Raw genomic sequence first — 26,841 nt, forward strand, 5'->3', positions numbered from 1 at the left:
ATATCTATCCCTTACAGGATTGCTGTTGGGATCAAATGAGATAATAGGTGTGAAAGCTCTTTGTGAGGTTTAAAGGTTTACACAACTGATATGGTTACTATGAAAAGATTGATGGTTCACCTACAATGCTTGCGCTAAAAAGACAGATCCATTTTAGTCAGATGAGACTCCAAAGAGTCCTGATATCTAGACCCACTCGGTTCCTAGAACAGAGCACCAGGAAGAAGAATAAAAATTATAAATGATACTATCCAATGTTGATGAAGTTGTGAAAAAACTGGTGGGATCTTATAGTACAGAAGCAGAGCAGGACCCTGTGGGGCTCCTGGGCCCACAGGCCTTTCTATGTCCCCCCATTCGTTGATATTAGAAAATAAGCTTCAGCCTCCATGACCTTCCCTGAGTTCCAAAAGGCAAATTCAAACAGTTGCTAATCAGGGAAGGGAGGGGATGCAGAGATAAGGGAGGCGAAATCCAGAGAAAATAGTGCAGCTTTGGGGCAGAGTCCAGATTCCTCTTCAAGGAATATACACAGATATTTTGAATTCTTCTGTAGAACTGAAACCCCCAAGAAATGAAAACAGGAGAGGAGGACCACCAGAACAAGTCCTGGGGCCACTAAACACTAACTCGGGGGAAGAATGAAATCTTGCATCTACCCTGATCCATATCTGCAGCCCTATTTTCTACTTCCAAACTGTAAAGCCACTTATTCTCTCCCAAAGGAGGGCACAGTCTTTAAGGCATTATCCTGCTGTGGCCTCCTTTGCTTGGCAAAGCAATAAAGCTATTTTTTTTTCTCCTTCCCCCAAAACTCAATCTCTGTGTTTCTATTCAGCATCTGTGGACAGAGGCTGTTTCAGTAACAGTAGCAGCAATATCATAAATTTGTTGATTGCTTTTTTTTTTTTTTTTTTTTTTTTGGTTTTTAGGGCCGCACCCACAGCATATGGAGATTCCCAGGCTAGGGGTTGAATTGGAGCTGCATCTGCTGGCCTACACCACACCCACAGCAATGCCAGATCCAAGTTGTTTGTGTCTGCGACTGCAACCTACACCACAACTTGCTGCAACACTGGATCCTTGACCCACTGTTTGAGGCCAGGGATGGAACCGCAACCTCGTGATTCCTAAGTCGGATTCTGCTGAGCCACTACGGGAACTCCTATTGATTGTTTACAGAGACAAAATAACAACACACAGCAAGTACTGAGAAGATATTCCTGACTTTGGCATAGTACTCTCTCTCCCTGGAAAGTCCAAGAAGATAATTCAACAAAGTTGAAAAAAAAAAAGCAAATGGCATTATGTCATTCTTTTTTTTTTTTTTTTTTTTTTGCCTGATGGGAGGGGGAGGGAGTGGGAGGGATCGGGAGCTTGGGCTTATCAGACACAACTTAGAATAGATTTACAAGGAGATCCTGCTGAATAGCATTGAGAACTATGTCTAGATACTCATGTTGCAACAAAAGAAAGGGTGGGAAAAACTGTAATTGTAATGTATACATGTAAGGATAACCTGACCCCCTTGATGTAGAGTGGGAAAATAAAAAAAAAAGAAAAAAAAAAGCAGCAATTTAGACATGTTTACCTACTATAGGCAAATATTGAAACAACAAGAGAAATGCTTTGGTTAACTGTGGTATGATGATAGCCGTTAAAATGAAAATATAGGAGTTCCCGTCATGGCTCAGCAGTAATGAACCCAACTAATATCCATGAGGACTTGGGTTCAATCCCCGGCCTTTCTCAGTGGGTTAAGGATCTGGCGTTGCTATGGCTGTAGGTTGGCAGCTACAGCTCAGATTCAGCCTCTAGCCTGGGAACTTCCATATGTCACGAGTGGCCCTAAAAAGCAAAAGAGAGAGAGAGAGAGAAAGGAAGAAAGAAAGAAAGAAAGAAAGAAAGAAAGAAAGAAAGAAAGAAAGAAAGAAAGAAAGAAAGAAAGAAAGAAAGGAAAGAAAATATAAAACCTGCTTACAAACACGAGGAACTATGCTGTCACTCTAAGTGAAACTGTACAAGATGATACAACTAGGCATAATATGTAAATATATGAATAAGGATTGGTAATGTGAAGATATCTTTGGTGTTGTAGTGGTTAATTATATTTCAAAGTATTCCTTAATGTTTTTATATCACCGTTTAAATAGAGCAATAAAAAGAAAGACCAAAAAAACCAGCTGGTAGAATTCTTGCAAGAATCTGCTACTTTTAGGGTAGGGTAGGATCTTGATGAGTATCAGAAGTGGATACTGCTCAAATGATACTGTCCATAAATGTGAAGTCCACTGAAAAAAACGTAAAGGTTTTTGTGGGGGACAGCTCTCATGTGGTGCAGCAGGTTAAAGATCTGACGTTGTCACTGCAGCAGCTTGGGTCGCTGCTGTGGCTTGGATTTGTTCCCTTCTGTGTGCCACGGGCATGGCCAAAAAATAAATAAATAAATAAAATTTAAAAATGGAAATGCATTTTTAAAACAGACTTCAAGAACAGTTTTAAGTTCAAAGCAAAATTGAGTGGAAGGTACAGATATTTCCCACACACCCCTCACCTCTACACACACACAGCCAGAGTGGTACATATAACAATTAATGAAACTTTGTTAACATCCAAAGTCCATACTTTACATCAGGGCTCACTCTTGGTGTTGTACATTCTGTGGGTTTGGACAAATGACGTGTATCTACCATAATGGTATAATATGTGGTGGTTTTACTGCCCTAAAACTCTCTGTGCTCTAGCTATTCATTTCTTCTTCCCCCTAGACCCTGACAATCACAGGTCCTTTCCTATCTCCATAGTTTTGCCTTTTCCAGAATGTCATATAGTTAGACTCATAAAGCATGTAGACTTTTCAAGCTTGCTTCTTTCTAAAAAGGTACATTTTACAACCAGTCTAAAAGACCAAGCATTATGAAATTCTACTAGGTAACATACAAGTAATTATTATCAATGATTATGTTAGATTCTTGAGACACATTATCTCCATAAAATAATTGTTATTATTCTTGCTCTACCAACAAGGAACTGCCTAAAGTCACAAAACCAGTAAGGGGAAGAGCTGGTATGTGAATCCAATTTGCCTAACTCTAAGTTCCTATCATTTCATTATGCCACAGTATTTATTTAATACCAAATATGGACCCAGAGGCATCTGAACCCAATGGCAGGAACTGACAGAGAAAAGCAAACTGGTATAGTGCCTATACAACCATATGTCTTGGCAGCTCTTAGAAGACAGTATTCTGGAGTTCCCATTGTGGCTCAGCGGCTTAGGAACCCAACTCCTATCCAGGAAGATGTGGGTTTGATTCCTGGCCTCACTCAGTGGGTTAAGGATCTGGTGTTGCTGTGAGCTGTGGCTGCACAGCTACTAGCTGCAGCTCTGATTTGACCTATAGCCTGGGAATTTCCATATGCCATGGGTGCAGCCTTAAAAAACAAACAAATACAAAACAAAAGAAGACAGTTTTCTGATAGGACAATACAACAGCCACCCTTGCTTTATGCCAGATATAGGGTCAGGACTTGCTTCCCCATCCTTAGGCAGGAGAGCTTAGTCAGTCTACTAACTAGAAAAATTAGGTGGGTCTAGTTTAGCATTTCTTAACATTTTTTGTATTGCACCCTAACCCAGGAGTCTCATGAGATATGTCTTCCTAATCACCCTCTATCCCAATTAAATTTTAATACCATGTATATTCCCTACATTTACTTATGTACTATGGTCCTTTGGAGAGCCAACAGTTATTGAAATATCTAAGTGGCTTTTTTTTTTTTTGCCCTGTAAGAAACTATTTCCATCCCGTTGGGAGCTATATCATCCCCAGTGAGAATATACTGTCTAGCTAGAGATGGCCAGAACTCAGGAAGGCTGACAGGAAGCTGTGATACCAGAAAGGTGTGGTCAGCACCTTGGAGAGCGCCAAAGATGCCCTACTGAGACACTGCGCAGGACTCAAGGTTGCCAGAGAATTTATTTGCCTGAAGGAAATAAGGGGCTGGCAGGGGACAGGGCCTAGGAAACAGTATTAGTGCTATTTTATTGTGTTTTGTAGGAACCATCAGAACATGAAGACTTCCAAATTGATCTTCATAAGAAAGTTCTTGAGGGAGCTGGCACTTTATGGACAGGGACTTCAACTGTCAAAGGCCATTAATGGCATATCTTCAGGTAGTATAATGATTTCAAAGGTCTTTACTAAGAGCCCATTTCCATAGGAGCTGGAGGTTTTTCAAAAGTTTAAAGGTATCAGGTTAATTCTCCCTCAACCTCAATGGTTGAGTTCATGACACTTCAGTACAGTTTTATAGTGTCCGTTGTGAATTGAAAATAATAACATAGATATATAGCATGCTAATGGGCCATGTATTTATTTATTTATTTTTGGCCTGTGGCATGCAGACATTCCTGGGCCAAGGATTGACCAGTGACCTAGGCCACAGCGGTGACAACTCGGGATCCTTAACCCACTGAGCCAACAGGGAACTCCTTAAATGGCCATTTTATTTAAACTTCACACTAATCTTATCAAGTAGATATGATCATTATCCAAGACTAAGAGAGATTAGCAAACTTGTCCCACATCACACAGCTGATAATTAAAAGTGCCAGATTCTGCTGTATAGCACAGGGAACTATATCTAGTCACTTGTGATAGAATATGATGGAGGATAATGTGAGAAAAGGAATGTGTGTGTGTGTGTGTGTGTGTGTGTCTGAGTCACTTTTTTGTACAGCAGAAATTGACAGAACATTGAAAATCAACTATAATAAAAAAGAAGAAAAAGAAGTGCCAGGCCTTGAACCCACTAGGGCTTCAGCATTCTAGTGGTTAATCAGTATGCTATACTTCCACTACATTGACTCAGCAGCCCTTATAAGGTTGTTTTGAGGGTTAAATATCTCACTAATAATCTTAGCATAGGACTATCTTTTTCACTCAACTTCATCAGAGATATTCTCTGACCCAAGATCCAGGCTTTTATCCTCTTCCCAGAATTAGACAAACTCGAAATTTATCATGTCACTCTTATGATTATAATGTTTCAGTGGCTTCCCACAGGGTCCTCAGGATAATATCCCCACTCTTTATTATGCCTCATAAGGCCCTTCATGACCTGCCCCTGCTTAAATGGCCAGCCTTGTCATCTTTTATTTTATATTTTATTTTTTGTCTTTTTAGGTCTTCTCCCACAGCATATGGAGGTTCCCAGGCTAGGGGGTGAATCAGCTACTGGCCTACACCACAGCCACAGCAATGCCAGATCCGAGCCATGTCTTTGACCTACACCGCAGCTCATGACAACACCAGATCCTTAACCCACTGAGCGAGGCCGGGGATTGAACCTGTGTCCTCATGGATACTAGTCAAATTTGTTTCCATTGAGCCACAACAGGAACTCCTTTTTAGATTTATTTTTTATTTTTATTTTTTGTATTTTTAGCAGCCTTGTCATCTTTTGCCACTTTGTTCTTCAAACTCTCTGCTCAAGCCACACAGATGTGGTCTCATTAACAATGCTCTCTGGGAGTTCCTGTCGTGGCACAGTGGTTAACGAATCCAACTAGGAACCATGAGGTTGCAGGTTCGATCCCTGGCCTTGCTCAATGGGTTAAGGATCCAGCAGTGCCACGAGCTGTGGTGTGGGTCGCAGATGAGGCTCGGATCCCACATTGCCGTGGCTCTGGCGTAGGCCAGCAGCTACAGCTCCAATTAGATCCCTGGCCCGGAAACCTCCATATGCCATGGGAAGCATCCCTAGAAAAAACAAACAAACAAAAAAAAACGATGCCCTCTGTCACTTCTGGGGTTTGGCACATGCTATTCTCTTCCCAGAAACTTCCTTTATCTTCACTCCCCTTTCAGGGAGCTAAATTCTCCTCTTCTTTCAGGCTTTAGGTTAGACATCCAATTCTTCTGTATGTGTTCATCTATTCCCCAAATCTGGATATAAATGAAGTAATAGCATCACAGAACTCTGTACTGGTCAGATTGACCATGGAGTATTTTGTCCATTACTGGGCATAATATAGATCAAGCCTGAAGATAGGCAACCAAGATAGTGAGCATTATGGAATATTTTAAGTTATATGGCAGGTACTGAGGTAATGACTTAATGGATATTACCTCATGTAAACCTCATATAATTCTGTTGGATTGGGGAGGTACAGCCAAGAAAACTGAAACCCAGAGAAGTTAAACAACTTACTCGAGGTCCCTCAACTGGTAAAAGGTAGGGCCTGGTGTTTGAACCCAAGTCTGTGTAAATTCAGAGCCCATGCCTTCAACCTCTGCAGAATACCACCTCTGGAAACGATATTATAAGGCTGATTTAGTGAGAAACTAGAAGGTCCTTAATCCTGAGAACAGATGACCAAGGAGAAACATGATAGCCATATTCATTACACAGGTAGGAGTTGTCACTTTGAAGAGTAATAGGGAAATAGATGGCTCGAGAGAAGAAAGCTCTCAAAAGGAGAAGATGAGCCCCTGAAAGACCCAAGAACCGGTTCTCTCTGTACATCTCAGTCCGATGTCTGGCACGGAAGGAAGACCTCCATGGGTTGAAGGAAATAGAGCTAAAACCCCCATGGATGCTCCCTCAATAGAGCATTACCTAATAGAGCACCACAGGCAGGATCAGGGAGAACTAGATGACCTCTAAAGCTCCTGGCCACGCAAGGATTCTGTAATTATTGACTGAATCTATGACTCAGACTTGGGCAAATTACAGACCATCTAGCCTGAGTCAGTGTACTGAGATTTCAAAAAGTGGAGCACATGAGTGGCTGGAAGTTTTGAGCTCCTAGACCCAAAGCTTTTCACCTTGAAGGCAAAATGGTTCACCCTAAATCTGGGGAGTGAGAAAACTCTCAAACTTGCTCCAAAGGCTAATCTGGAAATAGAGACATTCAAGTCATTTACAGAGCAAAGATCTTCCTGCAGGTTTCAGCTGCTGTCACAGGAGCTGAAAAAGGAGAGGAACACTCACTCCTAGCAGGTGGTTGAGACAAAAAACAAAACAAAACAAAACAAAACAAAAAACCAACAACAACAAAAAAATGTCAACTAATGAATTTCTTTTTTTTTTTTTTTTTTTTTGTCTTTTTCTAGGGCCACACCCACAGCATATGGAGGTTCCCAGGCTAGGGGTCCAATCGGAGCTGTTACTGCCAGCCTACGCCACAGCCACAGCAACACCAGATTCAAGCTGTGTCTGCGACCTACAGCACAACTCTTTAACCCACTAAGTGAGGCCAGGGATCGAACCCGCAACCTCATGGTTCCTAGTCGGATTCGTTAACCACTGAGCCATGACAGGAACTCCAACAAATGAATTTCTGATAGTCATTTGCTGAATCAAATGGGTCCCAAAAGTGTTCACTGGGCCAACTGTTGTCCCCCCTCAAACTCTGATTCCATTCATTCCATGCTCATGGCCTGTGGTCAATACTCAGAACTGTCCCCTCTACCCCCAGAGAGTGAGTCCCAACAGAGTACAACTGAAAGCAAATATTCACCTTTCCTAGAGGGCTCATATAAATGTAGATGGTTCGCAAAGATGATGAAATTTTTAACCAAAACTTATATTATCAGACCTTCAGATTCTACTTGCAAGAGACTCATGCATGCGAAGAAGAACAGAGCCTTCTGTGGGGGTATAAAGACACCTAGTGATGGAAGTACCTTAATTGTATGGTCCGAGGTACAAATTCAATCAGTACACACATATACACACACACAATGCTATGAGACTAGCCGAAATTCTCTTGTGCCAAAAATGTTTCCTTTTATGGCCACACCTATGGCATGTGGAAGTTCCCAGGCCAGGGACTGAATCTGACCCACGGCACCTGCAGCACTGCCAGATCCTTTAACCCACTGTGCTGGGCCGGGGATTGAATCTGAGCCTCCTCTGCACCCCAAGATGCTGCCATTGGATTCTTAACCCACTGAGCCACAGTGGGAACTCTTGGTGCACAAAATTTTAAAGAAGCAATGAACTAAGTACAACACACCCTTATCTATCAGCCTTATAGCATCCGTTTGGTGCATCTTTATTATGATCTACAGTTCTTTGACTCTATCCTTCCATGGTTTACCAACCTATCTTTTCACTTGCTTCTCTCAACTTAAAAGACCAAACCTTCACAGCGTATATCTAGAGCTAGAGCTTCAGTTAAGTTTCCCTCAATGCCTGTGACAGGGCGCTCCCTCACATGGGAGAACCTTAGCTGCACTGACCACTGCTTACATCTTTAAGCCTTTCTTTTATCAGGGATCTGAGCTCAAAGGTGTGCTGAATCTTTTTCTTCCTGCCTCTAAATAAACATGGATCAGATATCGTATAACTATGTGTAACCCAGCAAATTATTTTTTTCTGAACAGAAAGAAGTGTCTTCCACTCTTTACAGAAGAGTCAAAACTTCCACCTGCTAATAGAAAGCAGTGACTGCTGAGTAGGTACCAGGAACTTGAACTTAAAAACTGGATTTCCCTTGTAACTCTTGACAAAGAAACGTACATTAAACGTTTTCCAGCAATATGCCTTTCTCTCCTGAACTCAGTTAACAAGTGCTTTTTAATCAAAATATCTTGGGCTGAAAAGGTTAAAAAAAAAAAATATATATATATATATATATAAGGTTACTATTGATATACAGATCCCAGGACACAGCCTGCTTACATAGATGGAGGCTGTCCCCACAGACATTGCCTAGGGAGGTGTGTACACAGATACTGTACACATAGATGTCCTCACGGACTGATGTACATAGAGGCAGATGTTACTCACAGAGACAGATATCCACCAGGAACACGATGTACACCAAAAGCTCCCGAAGGGTGGTCTTGACATAAAGTTCCCGGTTCTCAGCTGTATTCTCAGTCAAGCTTGTTCCCCAGAGTCCTAAGGGACATTGGAAAGATGCCCAGGATCTCCAACAGAAGGGTGCCTTCCAGTGACCCCACCCATCCATCCCTGCACTTTATTCTCATTTCCACCCCAGCCCCTTTCCCCATCACCTTATCTCAGGTGGGGCAGTCTAAGGTTCCATGTCTTCCCTCAAACTAGCTCTGCATACCATTCTGTGGCCCCAAGAGATGACTGTGCCAGCCTCATCCTCTGGGAGACCAGTAGACCAGCCTCTGTACTCTGGGGAATTCAGCTCTAACACAGACAATTCACAACTCCCAAAGAGATCCTGAGATTCCACCTCTCCTTCAGATTGTATTCCCCTCCCCCACTTTTTTTTTTTTTTTTTTGCCTTTTCTAGAGCCATTCCCATGGCATATGGAGGTTCCCAGGCTAGGGGTTGAATTGGAGCTGCAGCCGCCAGCCTATGCCACAGCCACAGCAACGTGGGATCCTACACCACAGCTCACGGCAACGCCCGATCCTTAACCCACTGAGCAAGGCCAGGGATCGAACCCGCAACCTCATGGTTCCTAGTCAGATTCGTTAACCACTGAGCCACAACAGGAACTCCAGATTGTATGCCCTTCTGAAAACTTCTGGTGACCCTTCTCCTGACTCCTCTCCCAGGAGAACACCACGCCTCCCAACCAGGTACCTCTGATGCTGCGACAGATCTGGAGGCAGCAGCTGGACACCAGGGTCTTGGGTGCCTTCTCCTGGGGTCCATCTTCAGGCTGCTTGGATTGGGGTTGAGGAGGCACCACACTGGAGATGGTGCAGATCCTCAGTGTCCCATGCAGGGAAGGGGGACCACTGTAGGCTGGGTTGTCCCAGGCTCCATTCCCCAGCTTGTGTAGCTCCTGCGCCTCGGGACTTTCCACAGCCTTCATGGGGAATGAGGTGGGGAACCTGGCGCCTCAGGTACCCACTCTCACCTGGAGAAAGAGGGAGCAAAGCCACAGCCCAGTCCAGCCAGCAGAGGGCAAAGGAAGGGAGCGTGAGGGCAGCTGGTCTCCCACAGCCTCTGCCTCCAGCCTTTTGTAGGGGAAATCTGTGCCCATTTGGGGGAGGGAGCAGAGGCAGAAGGTGGGGGGTGGCCATCAATCCCGTCAGGGGCTCTCAGTCTGATAGGTGCAGGGCCGGGGGCGGGGGGGGGGGGGGGGGGGGGAATAGAGGATATGGAGATTGGGGTTGGCAGGAAGGAGGGGTGAAAGAGGTAAATGCTGGGAGGAGAGGAGGGCTGCTTGCAGATGGGGCCTGGGGGGATGGTCCTGCATCCAACAGAAACAGTGATGAAAAAGCACTGGGCGGAGCTGGGAGAAGAGGAGGCAGGTCAGAGCTAATTTCCACTAAAAGCTCCTGAAAGGACGGACATGAATTAGGGTGGGGACCTCGGCCAGGCCTGGGAGACTGAAAAGTGCCACCTCCCGCCCAGGCTCAGCCAGTGGTGTCTAAGGCTCTTTTACTGTCTTACCTTGAGCTGTCCCCCTGGTGGAGAAGGCGCGCGCGCGGGGGGGGGGGGGGGGGGGGGGGGGGGGGGGGGGGGGCAGGAAACAGGGACTCTCCTCCTTTGTTCCACCCCCACAGCTGGGGGAAAAGGATGGTGGCAGGAGTATCCCCTGTTTCAGATATTGAAGGGACAGGCTCTCTGACCACAGATGAGGAGGGGGAAAACCCTACAGAATTCCAGATCATCTGTATCCTTTTTTCTTTTCCTTTTTTCTTTCTTTTTTTTTTTTTTTTTTTTTTGTCTGGGCTCTTATAGCTTATGGGTGAGCGATACCAATAGAAAGGTCTTCCTTAAGGGTGTGGGGCTCAGGCTAGGGAAGAGGCTAAGCACTGATTGGGGAGATGGATTAGAGAGCAAAGGGCCAGGATCGTTTGACTTGAGACTCCTTAAGGGGAGTGTATACATGGACCTAGCTCAGCTGACAACCCTCTCTTTTGGATCTGTTCAGTACCCGACCTAGAACTGTTAGCATGAGCACAAAATGCTTGCAGGGGAGATATCAGGGCTGGTCTGCTTTTTTTTTTTCAACCTCAGGTTTCTGAATTAAAAGCCCCAGCAAGGACTCCCCCACCCCCACCCCCCCAAGCACATCCTCGCCTGTGTCCAGCCAGCTCCGGCCTCCAATCACCTACACTGGCTCGCCTATGGGCAGGTGCTGTGGCGCAGCGTGGGGCTGGCCCCACAAGTGCAGGTGGTTCCCTCCTCCTTGATGGCTGGAGTGGGGGTTGCCCTCTCTCCAACTTGGTCCCCCCTCTGGACTCTCTCGCTGCGCTGGCCTGAGGCCACCTTCAGGTGCAACAGACCATCACCCTGGTGGAAGTCACCAGTCTCAAATGTCCCCATAAAGAGGTGCTGACCCCAGACAACCCAGGGCTGGGCTCAGCATCTTGATAAATAAGTGTACCTCGACAGCTCACTGACTGTCCTATCCTGAGTCTGCTGCATGGATCTCCTGCCCCAGGCCCAGAAACCATTAAAGACTAAAGTTAACTCTCCATCTGGGAGGACAGCTCTGTGAGCATTCCTCCATGGAAGAGTTCCCATCTCTGGGTTTTTTTTGGCTAGGGAGACGCGTTCCAAGGTGTTTGTTTTCTTTGAGAAGACAAAGGATTAGGAAGTGGGCCTCTACAGAATGTTTTTGTTTTTGTTTTTGTTTTTTTTTGTTTTTTTTTTTTTTTTTGCTATTTCTTGGGCAACTCCCACGGCATATGGAAGTTCCCAGGCTAGGGGTCCAATCGGAGCTGTAGTCTCCGGGCTACGCCAGAGCCACAGCAATGCGGGATCCGAGCCGCATCTGCGACCTACACCACAGCTCACGGCAACGCCGGACCGTTAACCCGCTGAGCAAGGGCAGGGACCGAACCCGCAACCTCATGGTTCCTCGTCGGATTCATTAACCACTGCGCCACGACGGGAACTCCTACAGAATGTTTTCTCTGCAATCATCTCAGAGTGAAAGAACAGGAGTTGCCACTTGTCATCCACACGCTTTTCAAACAGTTGCAAAAGGACCTCTGGCTTGCAAAACTGAACTCTGGGACAGAGGGAACATATAGGAAGCTAATAGTAGGATGCAGAGAAGTGGGGAGAGGAACAGGAGATGGGGTCTGACTCGGGGGGAGTAGTTCTGTATTCTAAGGGAGGCTTAAAAAAAAATAAAGGAGAGGTTTGGATGGACTCAAGGAGGTTCATCACATGACAGCTCTCAGACTCCTGGGAGCTTAAGGCGGGGGGCGGGGGGGGGGGAGGTGCCACAGCCATCTACTTAGCCAACACTGCTTTTCCCTGCTTGATCTTGAGAACTCCCCACATGTGGCTCAACCTATAATGCCTCTGGGGAACTCATGTTGTGCAACAGAGTTTGAGAAATGTTCTGGAGAGGTATTCTGTATTCAAATGTGGTAATCAAGTGGTATCTCCTGATGATGGAGTGGCCAGTAGTTCTCCACGCCCTCCAGCCTCTATAGGCATTTGACTTTGCTCTGTTAAAAAGGGCAACCGAGGGAGTTCCTGGCCTGGCTCAGTGGTTAACGAATCCAACTAGGAACCATGAGGTTTCGGGTTCTATCCCTGGCCTTACTCAGTGGGTTATGGATTGGGTGTTGCTGTGAGCTGTGGTGTAGGTTGCAGACACAGCTTGGATCCTGTGTTGCTGTGGCTCTGGTGTAGACTGGCAGCTGCAGCTCTGATTCGACCCCTAGCCTGGGCACCTCCATATGCTGCAGGAGTGGCCCAAGAAATGGCAAAAAAAAAAAGAGCAACCGATTTCAAGGGAGTCCTGTGGCTTAGGCTGTCTCTTAACAGTTCAGCAAAACCTAGGAGGATTGAACTTAAACCCAAAACTCCTGCATTTAACTCTTGGCTCAACAGTATACAAATCAGATGGGTCCTTCTGAGACTAGGTTTATCTGTCTGCAAAGTGTTGATAGTAAGGCCTGCCCTGTTGACCTTAAGGACTATTTTAGAAGTAAAATAGAATATAGAAGTCCTTATAAACTGTGCACTATAAAGCCCACAACAAATTTAATATTAATTTAATTTAATAATAATGCACATAGCAGAGCATCCTTCCTTGTGTGTTCCATTCATACAAGCAATTTGCGGTTAAGGCGGACGCCTTTGGCTAGGACTTTCTTGTCCTTGCCTCCGAGGGACAAGAGTCCCAGAATTCCCTATGCCCATGCCCATTCCATTTCAGCTGACACCAACAGAATGGAATGGCAGCATTTCGGCTGGAGGTATTGTACACATAAACTTTGAATGAAATCACCTCTTAGAAGAGTTTTATAACCACAGGGCAAGTCTTGTGGCTCATCAAAAACAAAATACCTTGTCATCGTGATACCTCTCAGCCACCTGGTGAATTGCTCCCATTGCTTCACTGGGGATACATTGTTTGGTCACGTGCTCTCCTCATGCAGCCACCAGGAAGAGGATTACCCTGGTCCTGCCACCAGCGCACTCCCTTTTCGCAACATCCCATCCCAGCCAGTTGCTTCCGTGCTACCCAGATCTACTACGCCTTGCAAAGAGTCCAGAGACATCAATGTCTACAGGATGGAAACCTGTGGCCTACCCTTTTGTACGTTCTCTATAGAAGATCCCCTGGGATAAGCTTCTCTGCATATTCTAGAGAAAAGAACCTGGGGTGATTCATAGTCCAGGTTCTACAGGGAGAAGCAAGCTGCAAACCACCTCCTGTCTGCTACATAGTGACTCAAACTTTTTCACCATGACAGACATAAACAGTAGGAAACACAGTTCAGAAGTAACACCGGCTCATTGTGGCACTGATTGTCTCTCTCTCTCTCTCTTTTTTTTTTTTTTTTTTTTTGCTTTTTAGGGTCGCACCCACAGCATATGGAGGTTCCCAGGCTAGGGGTCGAATGGGAGCTACAGCTGCTGGCCTGCACCATAGCCACAGCAACACCAGATCTGAGCTGCATCTGTGACCTATACCTCAGCTCATGGCAACACCAGATCCTTAACCCACTGAGCGAGGCCAGGGATTAAATCCACAACCTCATGGTTCCTAGTAGAATTCGTTTCCGCTGTGCCATGACGGGAACTCCTGGCGATGATTCTCAGTGGAAGACACTGGAAATCACTTATCCATAAGAGAGAAACCTGAGTGTAAGGGTTTAATCGTTACCGATGTACAAAATACTGAAATTTGGGTAGCTCAAGTTTTCAAGAACAAACGCGGAGGACCAAGCAAACTGACCTGAGCAGGCGAGGCTGAAGGAAGTCCTACCCTACCTGTTTTGCTGTAACAAACACCACAGCACTGCACTGGGGGCCTCCACAAGCCCCAGCTGCTCCACACCTCAGAACGAACGAGCCAGATCTGTTGGAAGCTTCGGGTGTGTGAAATCTTGTTGCAGCTGTCCCAGCCCAGGAAGGCAAAGAAATGGCTTCTGTTCTTTCACCAGGACCTCACAGAGAGGCTGGTGGTGACCTACCTCCTCATCAAAAGAACCCACTTTAGCTTTTTTCTCCCTTCCTTTCACCTCCCTGATTTCAAAGTCCTACTGGAACACTTTCTGCCTCTTCCATCGCTCCAAAGAGAGCCCTTTTGAATGAGACCCTCCGCTTTCCTCCCATTTCTAGAAGACCCTCCTGGACATCTATGTCCATCGGCCCATACCTTCTACAGAAAACCAGACACTTGGAAGGAAGCAGTCAAACCTAGATGATAGGAGACAGATGATATCATCAACACAAATAAGGAAATTCGTTGTCCGTTGACTAAGCCCCTGGGAACATGGGTCTGAGGCCACGACTGTGTTCTCTTGCTGGGTGAGGGCCTGACATATAGAGCTCAGGTGTCCCGAAGTAACCCATCAGTATTATCCCTCGTAGGCAGAGCTCCTGCTGGGGTAGGCAGGGCTCTGTGCGTAGATCAGGCCACCTGCTTGTGGGGGCGGAGCAGGGAAGGAAAGAGCTCCAGGTGAGTTTGAGTCCTCAAGCTAGAAAGGGGAGGGGAGGATCAAGAAAGGCATGAGAGAGGAAAGGGATGGAGGACAGAGAGCCTCAGGGAAGAGGATGCAAGAGATGCAATTCTTCCCCTCAGAGCCACTCACCACATTTCACATAAGGCACGGTTGACTGAATGTCCCGAGCCTATGAGGAGGGGAGATTGGAGCACCAGGGCAGATCCTTCTGGGCTCACTCTCCCAGCATCATCTCAGGCACCCAAGACACCTCTTTGTCCCCACCTCTGAGAGTCTCAATACAGAGGACACATATTTTTCCATTCTGAGTCCTCGTTCCAGTTGCAGTTCATCCTAGAGCGGTCTACTGAGTGCTGACCATTCAGCGGGGACTATGCTCCACTCTAGCGATGAAGCAATGAATGAGACCATCAGAGCCCCTGCCTCATGAAACGTACATTCTTTTTAAAAAATTTTTTTTAATTTAATTTTTAATTTTTTTATTTTTTTGCTTTTTAGGGCCGCACTCAGGGCACATGGAGGTTCCCAGGCTAGGGGTCCAATCGGAGCTAAGCCTATGCCACAGCCACAGCAATGCAGGACCCGAGCTGCGTCTGCAACCACAGCTCACGGCAACGCAGGATCCCTTAACCCAAGGAGCGAGGCCAGGGATCCAACCCGCAACCTCAGGTTTCCTAGTCGGATTCGTTTCCACTGCACCACGACGGGAACTCTGAAATTTACATTCTGATGAAGAAGATAAACATTAAAAAAATACCCCAAAACTGATGATTTATAATCACAAAAAGTGCTGCCAGGGAAAAGCACAAGGTGTCAGGAGAACGCACCGCAGAAGACTCAACTTTCTGAGGCTAACGAGGAATGGAATGATTTCTCTCTCTCTTCCCCTTTCTTGTCCTTGAGATACAAAAAATGTTTTACTGCAAGTATGCACAAGGAACCAGACTGAGTTAAAAACCAAACAAGGAGAAAGTTTCAACACCCGCAAGAAATATTAGAACTGGAGTTCCCGTCGTGGCGCAGCGGAAACAAAACTGACTGGGGAACTATGAGGTTGTGGGTTAAGGATCTGGCGATGCCATGAACTGTGGTGTAGATGAGACGTGGCTCAGAGCTGGCATTGCTATGGCTCTGGCACAGGCCTGCGGCTGTAGCTCTGATTAGACCCCTAGCCTGGGAAACTCCATATGCAGTGGGTATGGCCCTAAAAAACAAAAACAAAAAAAAAGAAATGTCAGGACTTAGAGTGATCTTTATCCCTCATGGTCACTGGAATGTGAGCTGAGCTAAGCTTGAATTACTCTTGTGTTGTCTTCTTTCCAAAGACACAGAATCCAACTACTTTTTCTCTCCTGAAATTGGTTCTCTCTTCAAAACCTGAAAAAGAGGCAAGTGGATAAAAAAACTAGAGTAGCTGATGAAATTACCAGTGGATTAAAATTTTCCTGAGGTGATGGGATTGTCTGTTTGTTTGTCTGTCTTTAGGGCTGCATTCATGGCCTAGGGAAATTCCCAGGCTAGGGGTCAAATCAGAACAGCAGTTGCAGCAATGCTGCCACAGCTCAGGGCAACGCTGGATCCTTAACCTACTGAGCGAAATCTAGTCATGTTTGTTTCCTCTGAGCCACCATGGGAACTCCCTGAGGTGATGGTTTTATTGGTGCATACTTAGCCCTAAACACACCATGTTGTGTACTTTAGATACGTACAGCTTTTTTTTTTTCCTTCCTTTTTTTCTTTTTCTGCTGCACCCACATATGGAAATTCCCAGGCCAGGGATCAAATCTGAGCCGCCACTGTGACCTACGCCACAGCTGCAGCCACGCTGGATCCTTAACCCACTGTGCTGGTCTGGGGATCAAACCCATCACCTCTGCAGCAATCAGAGCCACTGTCGTCAGATCCTTAACACACTGGGTCACAGCAGGAATTCCTGTACAGCTTTTTGTATATCATTCATACCTCAATAAAAGTCAATCATACTTAACATTTTTTTTTTTTTAGTTTCCTGAACAGTAATTCAGAACCAAGATCTTTATTTTCTTTTTTTCTTTTTTCGTCTTTTTGCCATTTCTCGGGCCACTCCCCCGGCATATGGAGGGTTCCAGGCTAGGGGTTGAATCAGAGCTATAGCCACCAGTCGATGCCAGAGCCACAGCAACGTGGGATCTGAGCCGCGTCTGCAACCTACACCACAGCTCACGGCAACGCCGGATCCTTAACCCACTGAGCAATGCCAGGGATCGAACCTGCAACCTCATGGTTCCTAGTTGGATTCGTTAACCACTGAGCCATGACAGGAACTCCCAAGATCTTTATTTTCTTTTGTTCCATTGGCTGTGTAATCTCAAATCTAGAACTCTATCCTGAGACTTTTATCAGCATGATTGATAACAATTAAAAAAAAAAAACTGAAAAAAAAGAGGAAGCCCAAAGAGTTCCCTGGTGGCTCAGCAGGTTAAGGATCCAGCAATTTCAGTGCTGTGGCTTGGGTCACTGCTGTGGTGTAGATTTAATCCCTGACCCAAGAGCTTTTGCATGTATTCTATGGGCTTGGCCAAAAAAAAGAAGGAAAAAAAAAAAAAAAGGAAGCCCAAATATCTAACAACAGACAAAAGGTTAAACAAATTGTCACATTCACATAATGGAGTACTCTGCCAAAATTAACATTTTTTAACGTTACTTAATGTCATAAGAAAGTATATGAAAAATTCTGGCATATACATTTATAGAATCCAAGTTTTCTGTGCATATATATGTGTATGTGTAATTTTTTTTCTTTTTTGTTGGCTGCGCCTGCGGCATGTGGAAGTGCGGGGAGCCAAGGTGATTCAGGGACTTGAGGAAGGGACCTTCCTTGCCTGACAGCAAAAAAAAAAAAAACCCAAAGGCAGGTTCCTAACCAAGGAAGGGAGCTCACCTGAACGTTGCATGCCAAAGGTGGGCTTCTGGTCAGGATAAAAGCCTGCCCATACGGTGCAAAACTGAGGGCAGGCTGAGGCCTGCCTGTGTGGTGCAATCCGAGGGCAGGCCTCAGATTACACGGCTCTCTTGATGATGCTGATGGGGAAGAACTGGGGCTTTCCTGGGAAAACAATTTCAGTGTTTGCACCAGAGAACATGGATTGTTTCCCAGGTGGCCTAGTCTTTCCTGCTTTACTTTATTCAGTTTTTCCTCAGTCTTTCCTGTTATTTGCTTATTATTCTTATTTTCCTGTGGTGATTTGTGATTTAACAAAATTACAACAATAATATAAGAATTTCATCCTGATGGACTTTCCCCTATTCAAATCCAATTTAATTAAAAACATAGTGTTGGAGTTCCCGTCGTGGCGCAGTGGTTAACGAATCCGACTAGGAACCATGAGGTTGCGGGTTCGGTCCCTGCCCTTGCTCAGTGGGTTAACGATCCGGCGTTGCCGTGAGCTGTGGTGTAGGTTGCAGACACGGCTCGGATCCCGCGTTGCTGTGGCTCTGGCGTAGGCCGGTGGCTACAGCTCCGATTCAACCCCTAGCCTGGGAACCTCCATATGCCGAGGGAGTGGCCCAAGAAATAGCAACAACAACAACAACAACAAAAGACAAAAAGACAAAAGACAAAAAAAAAAAAAAAAAAAAAATAGTGTTTATTTACTAACTGGTTATACTGTACACTTTAGAAGTTGGAATGTACTACAGACTCAGATAAAGTTAGACATACATTATTCATGGTCAGAGAAACCTAGCTATGAGAGTCGTCCTTGGTTTTAGAAACTTTTAAGTGATAGCTAACTGAAGTTGATTTTCTCATACTGTCCTCCTGCCATGACGCTTTGAAGATAAGCACTAATCTAAAAACAAGACTTGTGAATGCCACATCCTCATGTCTGTAGCCTTTTAGGAAGCATAGTCTGGGAGTTAACTTTTAGAACTTGGCCTTCGGGTGTACTTTTAACATTGTGGTGTAATTGAAAACTGTCTATATAAACAATCACCTATGCCAGTAAAATTTGAGCAGTCCAGCGCTCTGAAAAAGAGACACAGAGGCTGTCTCCGTGTGCCTTCGCCGACACCATCCATCCCCGACAGGGTGTGCATCCCTAGCCGCTGGAGCTGGACTCCAGCATGGAAGTTTCCGGGCAAGGGACTAAACCCATGCCACAGCAGTGACCTGAGTCACTGCAGTGACAACACTGGATCCCTAACCTGCTGCACTACAAGGGAACTCCAAAAAGGACGAATTTTTTTGCTTGTTTTTGTTTTTGTTTTCTTTTTAGGGCCACACCTGTGTCATATGGAAGTTCCCAGGCTAGGGGTTGAATCAAAGCTGCAGCTATCAGCCTATGTCACAGCCACAACAATGCCACATTTGAGTTGTGTGTGACCCATACCACAGCTCATAACAATGTTGGCTGCTTAACCCATTGAGTAAGGCCAGGGATTGAACCTGCATCTTCATGGACACTAGTCGATTTCTTAACCCACTGACCACATGGGAACTCCAAAAAGGACTAATTTTGAGAATAAAGATTTAGCGGTGGTAGCCCTGGGTGTGATTATAGATGCTTTTTATTCCGATCATTTTTTCTACAATGATTGGTGGTACTTTCACATTTGGAAAAAAGAATAATTATTTTTAAAAAGTCATGGAGTTCCCATTGTGGCTCAGTGGTTAATGAATCCGACTAGGTTCTGGCTTCGATCTCTGGCCTGGCTCAGTGGGTTAAGGATCTGGCATTGCTGTGAGCTGTGGTGTAGGTTGCAGCTCGGATCCCGAATTGCTGTGGCTGTGGCATAGGCCAGAAGCTACAGCTCCAATTGGACCCCTAGCCTGGGAATCTCCATATGCAATGGGCGCAGCCCTAGAAAAGACAAAAAAAAAAAAAAAAAAAAAAAAAATAGTCATCATATGGAGTTCCTGTTGTGGTGCAGCAGAAACAAATCCGACTAGGAACCATGAGGTTGCGGGTTCGATCCCTGACCTCACTGAGTGGGTTAAGGAGCTGGCATTGCCGTGAGCTGTGATGTGGGTCACAGACATGGCTGGGATCCTACGTTGCAGTGGCTGTGGTGTAGGCCGGCGGCTGTGGCTCTGATTAGACCCCTAGCCTGGGAACCTCCATAAGCCGTGGGTGTGGCCCCAAAAAGCAAAAAAAGAAAAAAGATGCTGTGGCTCTGGCGTAGGCCGGTGGCTACAGCTCCGATTCAACCCCTAGCCTGGGAACCTCCATATGCCGCGGGAGCAGCCCAAGAAATAGCAACAACAACAACAACAACAACAACAGACCAAAAGACAAAAAAAAAAAAAAAAAAAGACCGAAAAAAGAAAAGAAAGTCTGTGTAGTTCGTTTCTTAACATGGGAGTCATCATGCAATAGATTTGCTTATCACTGCTTGCTCTAAGCCTAATTGCTGCTTCCTTGGAGATTACAGTTAGGAAGAATGAGTGACATGTGTGACAGGTATGAAAAGTAATGAGAAGCCATGTAATGAGAAGTACAGTCTCTAACAGGAAGGAAGGTGACGGTTTGGAAGTGGGAAGGTCAAGAAAGGAATTTTGAATGGAATGGTATTGAGATGGATTTCAAAGGATGGACAATATTTTAAGAGACGGTCATAGAGTATAGTTACCATATTTAAACACTCACATGCCAGACACTTTATTGCGTATCATCTCAGTTAATTGTCACACAGTCCTATGGAGCAACTTGCCATTATCTGCATCTTGCAGGCGGAAGAAATTGAGGCTCAGAGCAAGAACTTTTAGTGGCATCAGGCTTCTGAATCAGTTCTGACTACAGTGGTAATGACTTCCTATGTGACATTCATGCAGGGACAGCAGCCTGTACAAAGGCAAACAGGTGGGAACTTGGGGTGCTCTTTTGGAAGAACAATCCCACTTTGGCTGGAGAATAAATAGGAAGTAAGTCTGGAAGGAGGGTTGGGAGCAAATATGGAAAGCCTCAAATGCCAGACTTTTCATTCATTAGGCAACAGAAAAAGAAAGGATTTGAACAGAGTAATGAAATCCAAGGTATATTTTATGAAAAAGAGTCTGACAATAGGATGGGCTGGTTTGGGGAGAAAATGGAAGTAAGAAAATCAGTTGAAAGGTTGCTATCTTAGTTTAGGAACAGATAATAAAAGCCTGAATTGTGGTGGTGAAATAAGATTAGAAAGGAATGGAAAGATTATGCAAAGTCTGAGAGGCAGGACCTGTGGGGATTATAATGCGCCTGACTGGATGGGGATGCAAGGGAGAGAAATCAAAGGGAGGTCTAAGGTCTCGAACCTGGACCACTAGGGAGTTCCCACTGTGGCTCAGCAGGTTACAAACCTGACTAGTATCCATGAAGATGTGGGTTTGATCCCTGGCCTCATTCAGTGGGTTAAAAATCCAGCGTTGCTGTGAGCTGTGGGGTAGGTTGCAGTCATGGCTTGGATCCCACTTTGCTGTGACTGTGGCGTAGGCCGGCAGCTGCTGCGCTGATTTGACCTCTACCCTGGGAACTTCCATATGCCACAGGTGTGGACCTAAAAACGCCTCCCCCCTGCCCCCCCAAAAAACCTGGACAACTAGAAGAATGGTGGCGCTATTAAAAGGGAGTGGGAGAGTTCCTGTCCTGGCTCAGTGGTTAACGAATCTGACTAAGAACCATGAGGTTTCGGGTTCAATCCCTGGCCTTGCTCAGTGGGTTAAGGATCTGGTGTTGCCGTGAGCTGTGGTGTAGGTCGCAGACATGGTTTGTATCTGGCGTTGCTGTGGCTGTGGTGTAGGCCGGCAGCAACAGCTCCAATTTTCCCCTTAGCCTGGGAACCTCCATATGCCGCAGGAGCGGCCCTAGAAAAGGCAAAAAGACAACAAATAAAATAAAAAAATAAAAGGGAGTGGGGAATAGAGGCAAAAGGAGCAGGTTTCAGTAGGAAGGTGATGAATTCAGCTTTAGGTATATTCCGGTCTACAGTGTTAATGGGACACTCAGATGATGAAATCTAAGAGGCTGCTGAACAATTTGGGTTAGAGTTTGAGAAAGTAATAAAGACTGAGGAGAGCAATGGGAGGATCATGTGGCTAGAAGTTTTTATTGGAGCCACAGGAACAGTCAAGATTGCCAAAGGACTGGATCGAATAAAGAGAGAAAAGGGCGTAGGAGTGGGAGGAAGGAAGAGAAGCCAGAAAGGCAGAGTCATTACAGATAGAAGGAGAACCAAGGATTTTCAAGACACAAAAATAAGAGTGTTTTAAGAAGGGGATGCTGCTGCACGGTATCAAATGCTGCTAAAGGGTCAAGGATTCTGGTAAAAAGTCTTCGGAAGTTTAGACTAAAATCTCCCAGAAGACCTTGGAAAGTGAGAAGGCTAGAGATGCTGCATTTGCAAGAATGGGAGTGTAGAGGTTAAAGAGTGGGTGGTAAAAGCCATGAAAGAAATGCCTCCATTTAACTGCACATGAAAGTTATTAAGTCTTTATTGAGGACGTGCTGTGTGACCTTCCTGTGTGTCTGTTTGGAGATGTCCCAGGAAAACAAAACCAGTCATCCTCATCTTCATGGTCTAAAAGCTTCAGTTCATTCTAACTCCTCTTGTGGTTCTGAATTTTAAAACCAGATATAATCCACATACCTTTGAGTTCACCCATTTAAAGTGTACAATCCAATGATTTTTTTTTTTTTTTTTGGTCTTTTCTAGGCCACACCCTCAGCATATGGAGGTTCCCAGGCTAGGGGTCTAATCGGAGCATAGCCACCGGCCTACATCACAGCCACAGCATCGCGAGAGCCGAATGGCATCTGTGAACTACACCACAGCTCACAGCAATGCCGGATCCTTAACCCACTGAGTGAGGCCAGGGATCGAACTCGCAACCTCATGGCTCCTAGTTGGATTCGTTAACCACTGAGCCACGACAGGAACTCCCCAATGATTTTTATTAAATTCAGACATGTACAACTATGGGGCTGATCTTAAAAGGTGAATGTTTGAATGCAAAGTTTGGAATTCAATCCCTGTAATTTATGCTGTAAATGAAACCCAGAATAAATTTTTTACCCCCTGGGAGTTCCCTTCATGGCTCAGCGTTAACGAACCTGACTAGGATCGCTGAGGTTTTGGGTTTGATCCCTGGCCTCGCTCAGTGGGTTAAGGATCGGGTGGTGTTGCCATGATCTGTGGTGAAGGTCACAGATGCATCTCGGATCTTGCGCTGCTTTGGCTGTGGCGTAGGCTAGCAGCTGCAGCTCCAATTTGACCCCTAGCCTGGGAACTTCCATATGCTGAGGGTGCGGCCCTAAAAAGCAAGAAAAAAAAAAAAGAAAAAAAAAAAATTCCATCCCCACCTTCTTAAGCAGAACCACAGAAGAGTGGAAAGCTGCTTGGCCTAAAGTGTCCACCAGGTGGCAGCAGGACCCTGCACTGTCTCTTAGTAAAGGAGCAGACCAAACCAGTTTGGAAGGCTAAGGCAGTGAGAGAGACTATTTCTTTCCCCAGATCCTTCCTATTACTTATTCTTTTCTTCCGGGTAACTCTAAAGGTTCATATCTGGCCCTGGTAACAGGTCCTAACCCATGGGGATGTATCATTCAGGAGACACAGCACCTGCTGTGTTAATTTGGTCCTTAGAGAAGCAGAAGCCAAGGCTGGATAAAGGTGCAAGAGTTTTAATGGGGGAAACACTTATAAGGGAAAATAGGGAGGGAGCCTAGGAAGGCTGAGGCCATCGTGTAAGTCTAACCCTGAATGAAGGGGAAAGAGTAGGAAAGTTGGTGGATTTGTGCAGTATAGTCATCTAAGAAAGGTGTGCCAAAGCCTTGCCTTCTGGGAGCCAACATAAACCTCCAGGGGAGTTCTGTGTCTCCCAGGAGGGGGCGTGCTTTAGTGTCCCTGCTAAGCTTTGTTATTGGCTAGGCTGCCACCTAGAAGTCGCCCAGGTGAAGGCTTTTGGTCTGTGAGTAGTTGGAGGTCCAGAAAGCCCATTCTCATGGCCTCCATGAAAAGGAATAGCCTCAGCCCTCAGGAGCCTCCACCAAATGCCGCCTGTGTTCCCCCCTCTGAGGGGATCTCCCAGATGAATCAGGGTATATAGCACCCTCCCAAAAAAGCCCTATCTTTTCCAGGCCTCTGCCTTTGACATCTTCTGGCTGGTAAGCCCTGGAAAAGTGAAGGAGGTAATAGGATTAGCTGGGTGTTGGCTTCAGCCTTGACCCTCAGGCCCAGGCACCAGTCTGTCCTGGCAGGAGTTGTTGGCCAGCACCAGGCCCCATGCTTTCCCTGAGGTCCCACTCTCTCAGGTGGCCCTCCCCTGGCAACAGAGTTGGCAGCATGGTTCTGGCCTCCCTCACCTAAGGCCAAGTACATAACAGGGCAGCCATAGTTCTACCAGGTAGTTCAGAGGGCCAGGAAGAAGAAGCTGGCATTTGGCTGCAGGAAGCTGAGGTTTGGTAAGAAGTGGTGTTAAGGAAGCAGACTGCTGGGCGCCCAGCGTGAAGGGACTGACCGAGTCAGTAGCCTCTGAGGGGCCTGCGGTGCACAGATCTCTGAATTTGACGCCTCTCTCCCCGCAGCTGGTCCTCAGCTGAAAGACAGGCTTGGGAGGGATGGCATGTATATGGTTGGCTCTCTGGGCTGCTGCTTGAAAGGAGCACATGAAGAAACCAAGCAATCTTTCTGCAAGAGCATGTCTGGGCCAGATGACATCGCAAATACAGAGTCCCCTAGGAAAACTGAAGGAAATAATTCTGGGTTTTCAAAGGGAATCCAGCCAGTCCCTGGTGTGGGAGCAGCAGAGAGATGACCTGGAAACCACCCTTACATGATTTATACATGAGATGTCAAAGGCGAAGCTGAGGGTGGGCGTGGGATTTACCCTTTTCCCTCTTGAGTGGAGAGAGATGGAGAAGAAAGGTGGAGTTGGGGAGAGGAGTAGAAAGAAGATGACCCCAGATGGCCCCGGGGCCCTTCCAGACTGTAACTTGCCCAGGGGCCCAGACCCTGGTACCTGGGTTTATGGAACTGGGATGGGGACCGTGGTGGGTAGTGGGAGAAGCAGGACCAGCAAGACCCCTTCCTACTCTCCACTTAGCACATTTGTTCTGTGTTTAGAAAGAACCATTTTCTGGAGTTCCCTTCATGGCTCAGCAGTTAGCAAACCCGACTGGCATCCACGAGGACTCGGGTTCCATCCCTGGCCTCACTCAGTGGGGGAGCATTGCCATGAGCTGTGGTATAGGTCGCAGACGTGGATGGGATCCTGTGTTGCTGTGGCTGTGGTGTAGGCTGGCAGCTGCAGCTCTGATTTGACCCCTAGCCTGGGAACTTCCATAATGGCACAGGTGCGGCCCTAAAAAGACAAAAAAAGAAAGAAAGAGAGAAAGAAAAAGAAGGAAAGAAAGAAAGGAAGAAAGAAAGGAAGAAAGGAAGAAAGAAAGAAAGAAAGAAAGAAAGAAAGAACCGACCACTTACTAGAGAAAATCTGACAACCTACCGCACACCTAACAGAAGGACCTGACATATTCCCACCATGTCATCTCCACCATAGCAGCTCCCCCCCAACTTCAATTGGCACAACCGTTTTTTCTATTTGTTTTTTTTTCTTTCAGAGCTGCACCGCGGCATATGGAGGTTCCCAGGTGAGGGGTCTAATCGGAGCTGCAGCTGCCGGCCTACGCCAGAGCCACAGCAACTCGGGATCCGAGCCATGTCTGTGACCTACACCACAGTTCACAGCCATGCCAGATCCTTAACCCACTGAGCAAGGCCAGGGATCAAACCCACATCCTCATGGACACTATACTGGGTTCTTAACCCACTGAGCCACAACAGGAACTCTCATACAACTTTTCTGAGCTTGTAAAAAAAGTTACACATGTGAATAAATATTGGTAGTTAGTCAAAGAACCCAGCCAAGTGCACAGGAGGGGACACTTAGAAAAAAGCTAAATGCATTTGTTTCAAGCCCATCCTCTTTTTCGAACCAGCTCTAGGGGCACTTCTGTTAGGAAGGGCCCTCTCCCTTTCCTGAACCTATGCCCCACTTATGGTGTGTTTACACTGTGCCATCATCAGATACTATCCTGCCCACTTGGCTATTGTGCTTTGTCCTGTTTCTCTTGGAAATCCGCGAGCTCCCCAGAGGCGGGACCAGAACTCACTCCATTCTTCAGAACAGACAACTGACGTTCCAGTGGGCACTGGAAAGCCTCCGTCAACACTCAATCCCCAGGTGGACACATTGGCTCGGAGATGGAATTGACTCAGAGGGAGAGCAGCCGACTCTTGGATGGGAAAGGCTGGAGGGGCCACAGAGGGAAGCTTGGCTCCGGACACAGCCAGTTGCCCTCTGGACCTTGCAGCCCTGCTGTGCCTGGCTCAGCTGCTGTGTCAGTGCAAAGCAGGGTGACATCAGCTGTGGAAGAGGTTACTGTCAGGCAAAGGGAAGAGCAGGGGAAAGCAGGCTGGCTGGCGGTGCTTCCCCGGAGCACGAGGCTAGAGGCTGGATCAGCTGGGGAGAGGGTGCCTTATGGGGTTGAGTAAGGACAGAGGCCCGCAGGGAGCAGCAGGAAGGGAGGGAAAAGAAGAGAAGCCAGACTAAGCGGGTGAAGGGCAAGGAATGGCTAAGGTCCCATACCTTCCACCTGGAGGAGAGAGGGGGCAGTGGTTTGGAATTCTAGAAGATCGTGTGAGCCCCTCGGGGCACTCTTAGCACTACAGGAAGCAAATGGGGCTATAGCTCTCTCTGACCCCAAAAGCAAGGCTGGCACAAACCCTCTCCTCTTGTTTCAGCTCGAACAGAGTCAAGACAAGAAAGACTTTCCTTTCCACTCGTGTATCTGTTACTGGAGGCCCTGGGCCTCTGCATGCCTGTCCTCTCTGTGTCCACCACAGATGAAAAGCCCAGGCGTGGGATGCCTTTCCAGGCCGGAAGAAGGCTCCCTGCGGGCTGTCAGGCCACCACATAAATCTCCAGGCCTGGCCCAG

The 26,841-nt window shown here is 46.4% G+C and overlaps 1 protein-coding gene across 7 annotated transcripts in view; it reads right to left on the bottom strand.

Annotated features, from left to right (window-relative positions):
- PKD2L1 (polycystin 2 like 1, transient receptor potential cation channel) overlaps nucleotides 1–26,841 on the bottom strand; it is a 187,292-nt gene that overhangs the window by 25,776 nt on the left and 134,675 nt on the right. For 4 of the 7 annotated variants that reach the window (XR_014826750.1, XM_001927121.5, XM_084995148.1 and 1 more), the window contains 2 exons: nucleotides 9,581–9,860; nucleotides 8,803–8,916 (listed from right to left, as the gene is read on the bottom strand). The exons of 1 other annotated variant lie outside the window; for it this stretch is intronic. Coding sequence is in view for 4 of the 6 variants with exons in the window: in XM_001927121.5 (XP_001927156.3) it covers nucleotides 8,803–8,916; nucleotides 9,581–9,815 (349 nt within the window). In the remaining 2 variants the exon portion in view is untranslated. Of the gene's footprint in view, nucleotides 1–8,802; nucleotides 8,963–9,580; nucleotides 10,228–26,841 lie in introns of those variants that run through there. 2 more of the 7 variants (XR_014826751.1, XM_084995151.1) reach the window with 2 other exon arrangements.

Source organism: Sus scrofa, chromosome 14, assembly GCF_054392235.1.
Source record: "Sus scrofa isolate SSC_HxYL_T2T_F1_AM1 chromosome 14, Sscrofa_HxYL_maternal_Yorkshire_Landrace_v2.0, whole genome shotgun sequence".
Lineage (NCBI taxonomy): Eukaryota > Metazoa > Chordata > Mammalia > Artiodactyla > Suidae > Sus > Sus scrofa.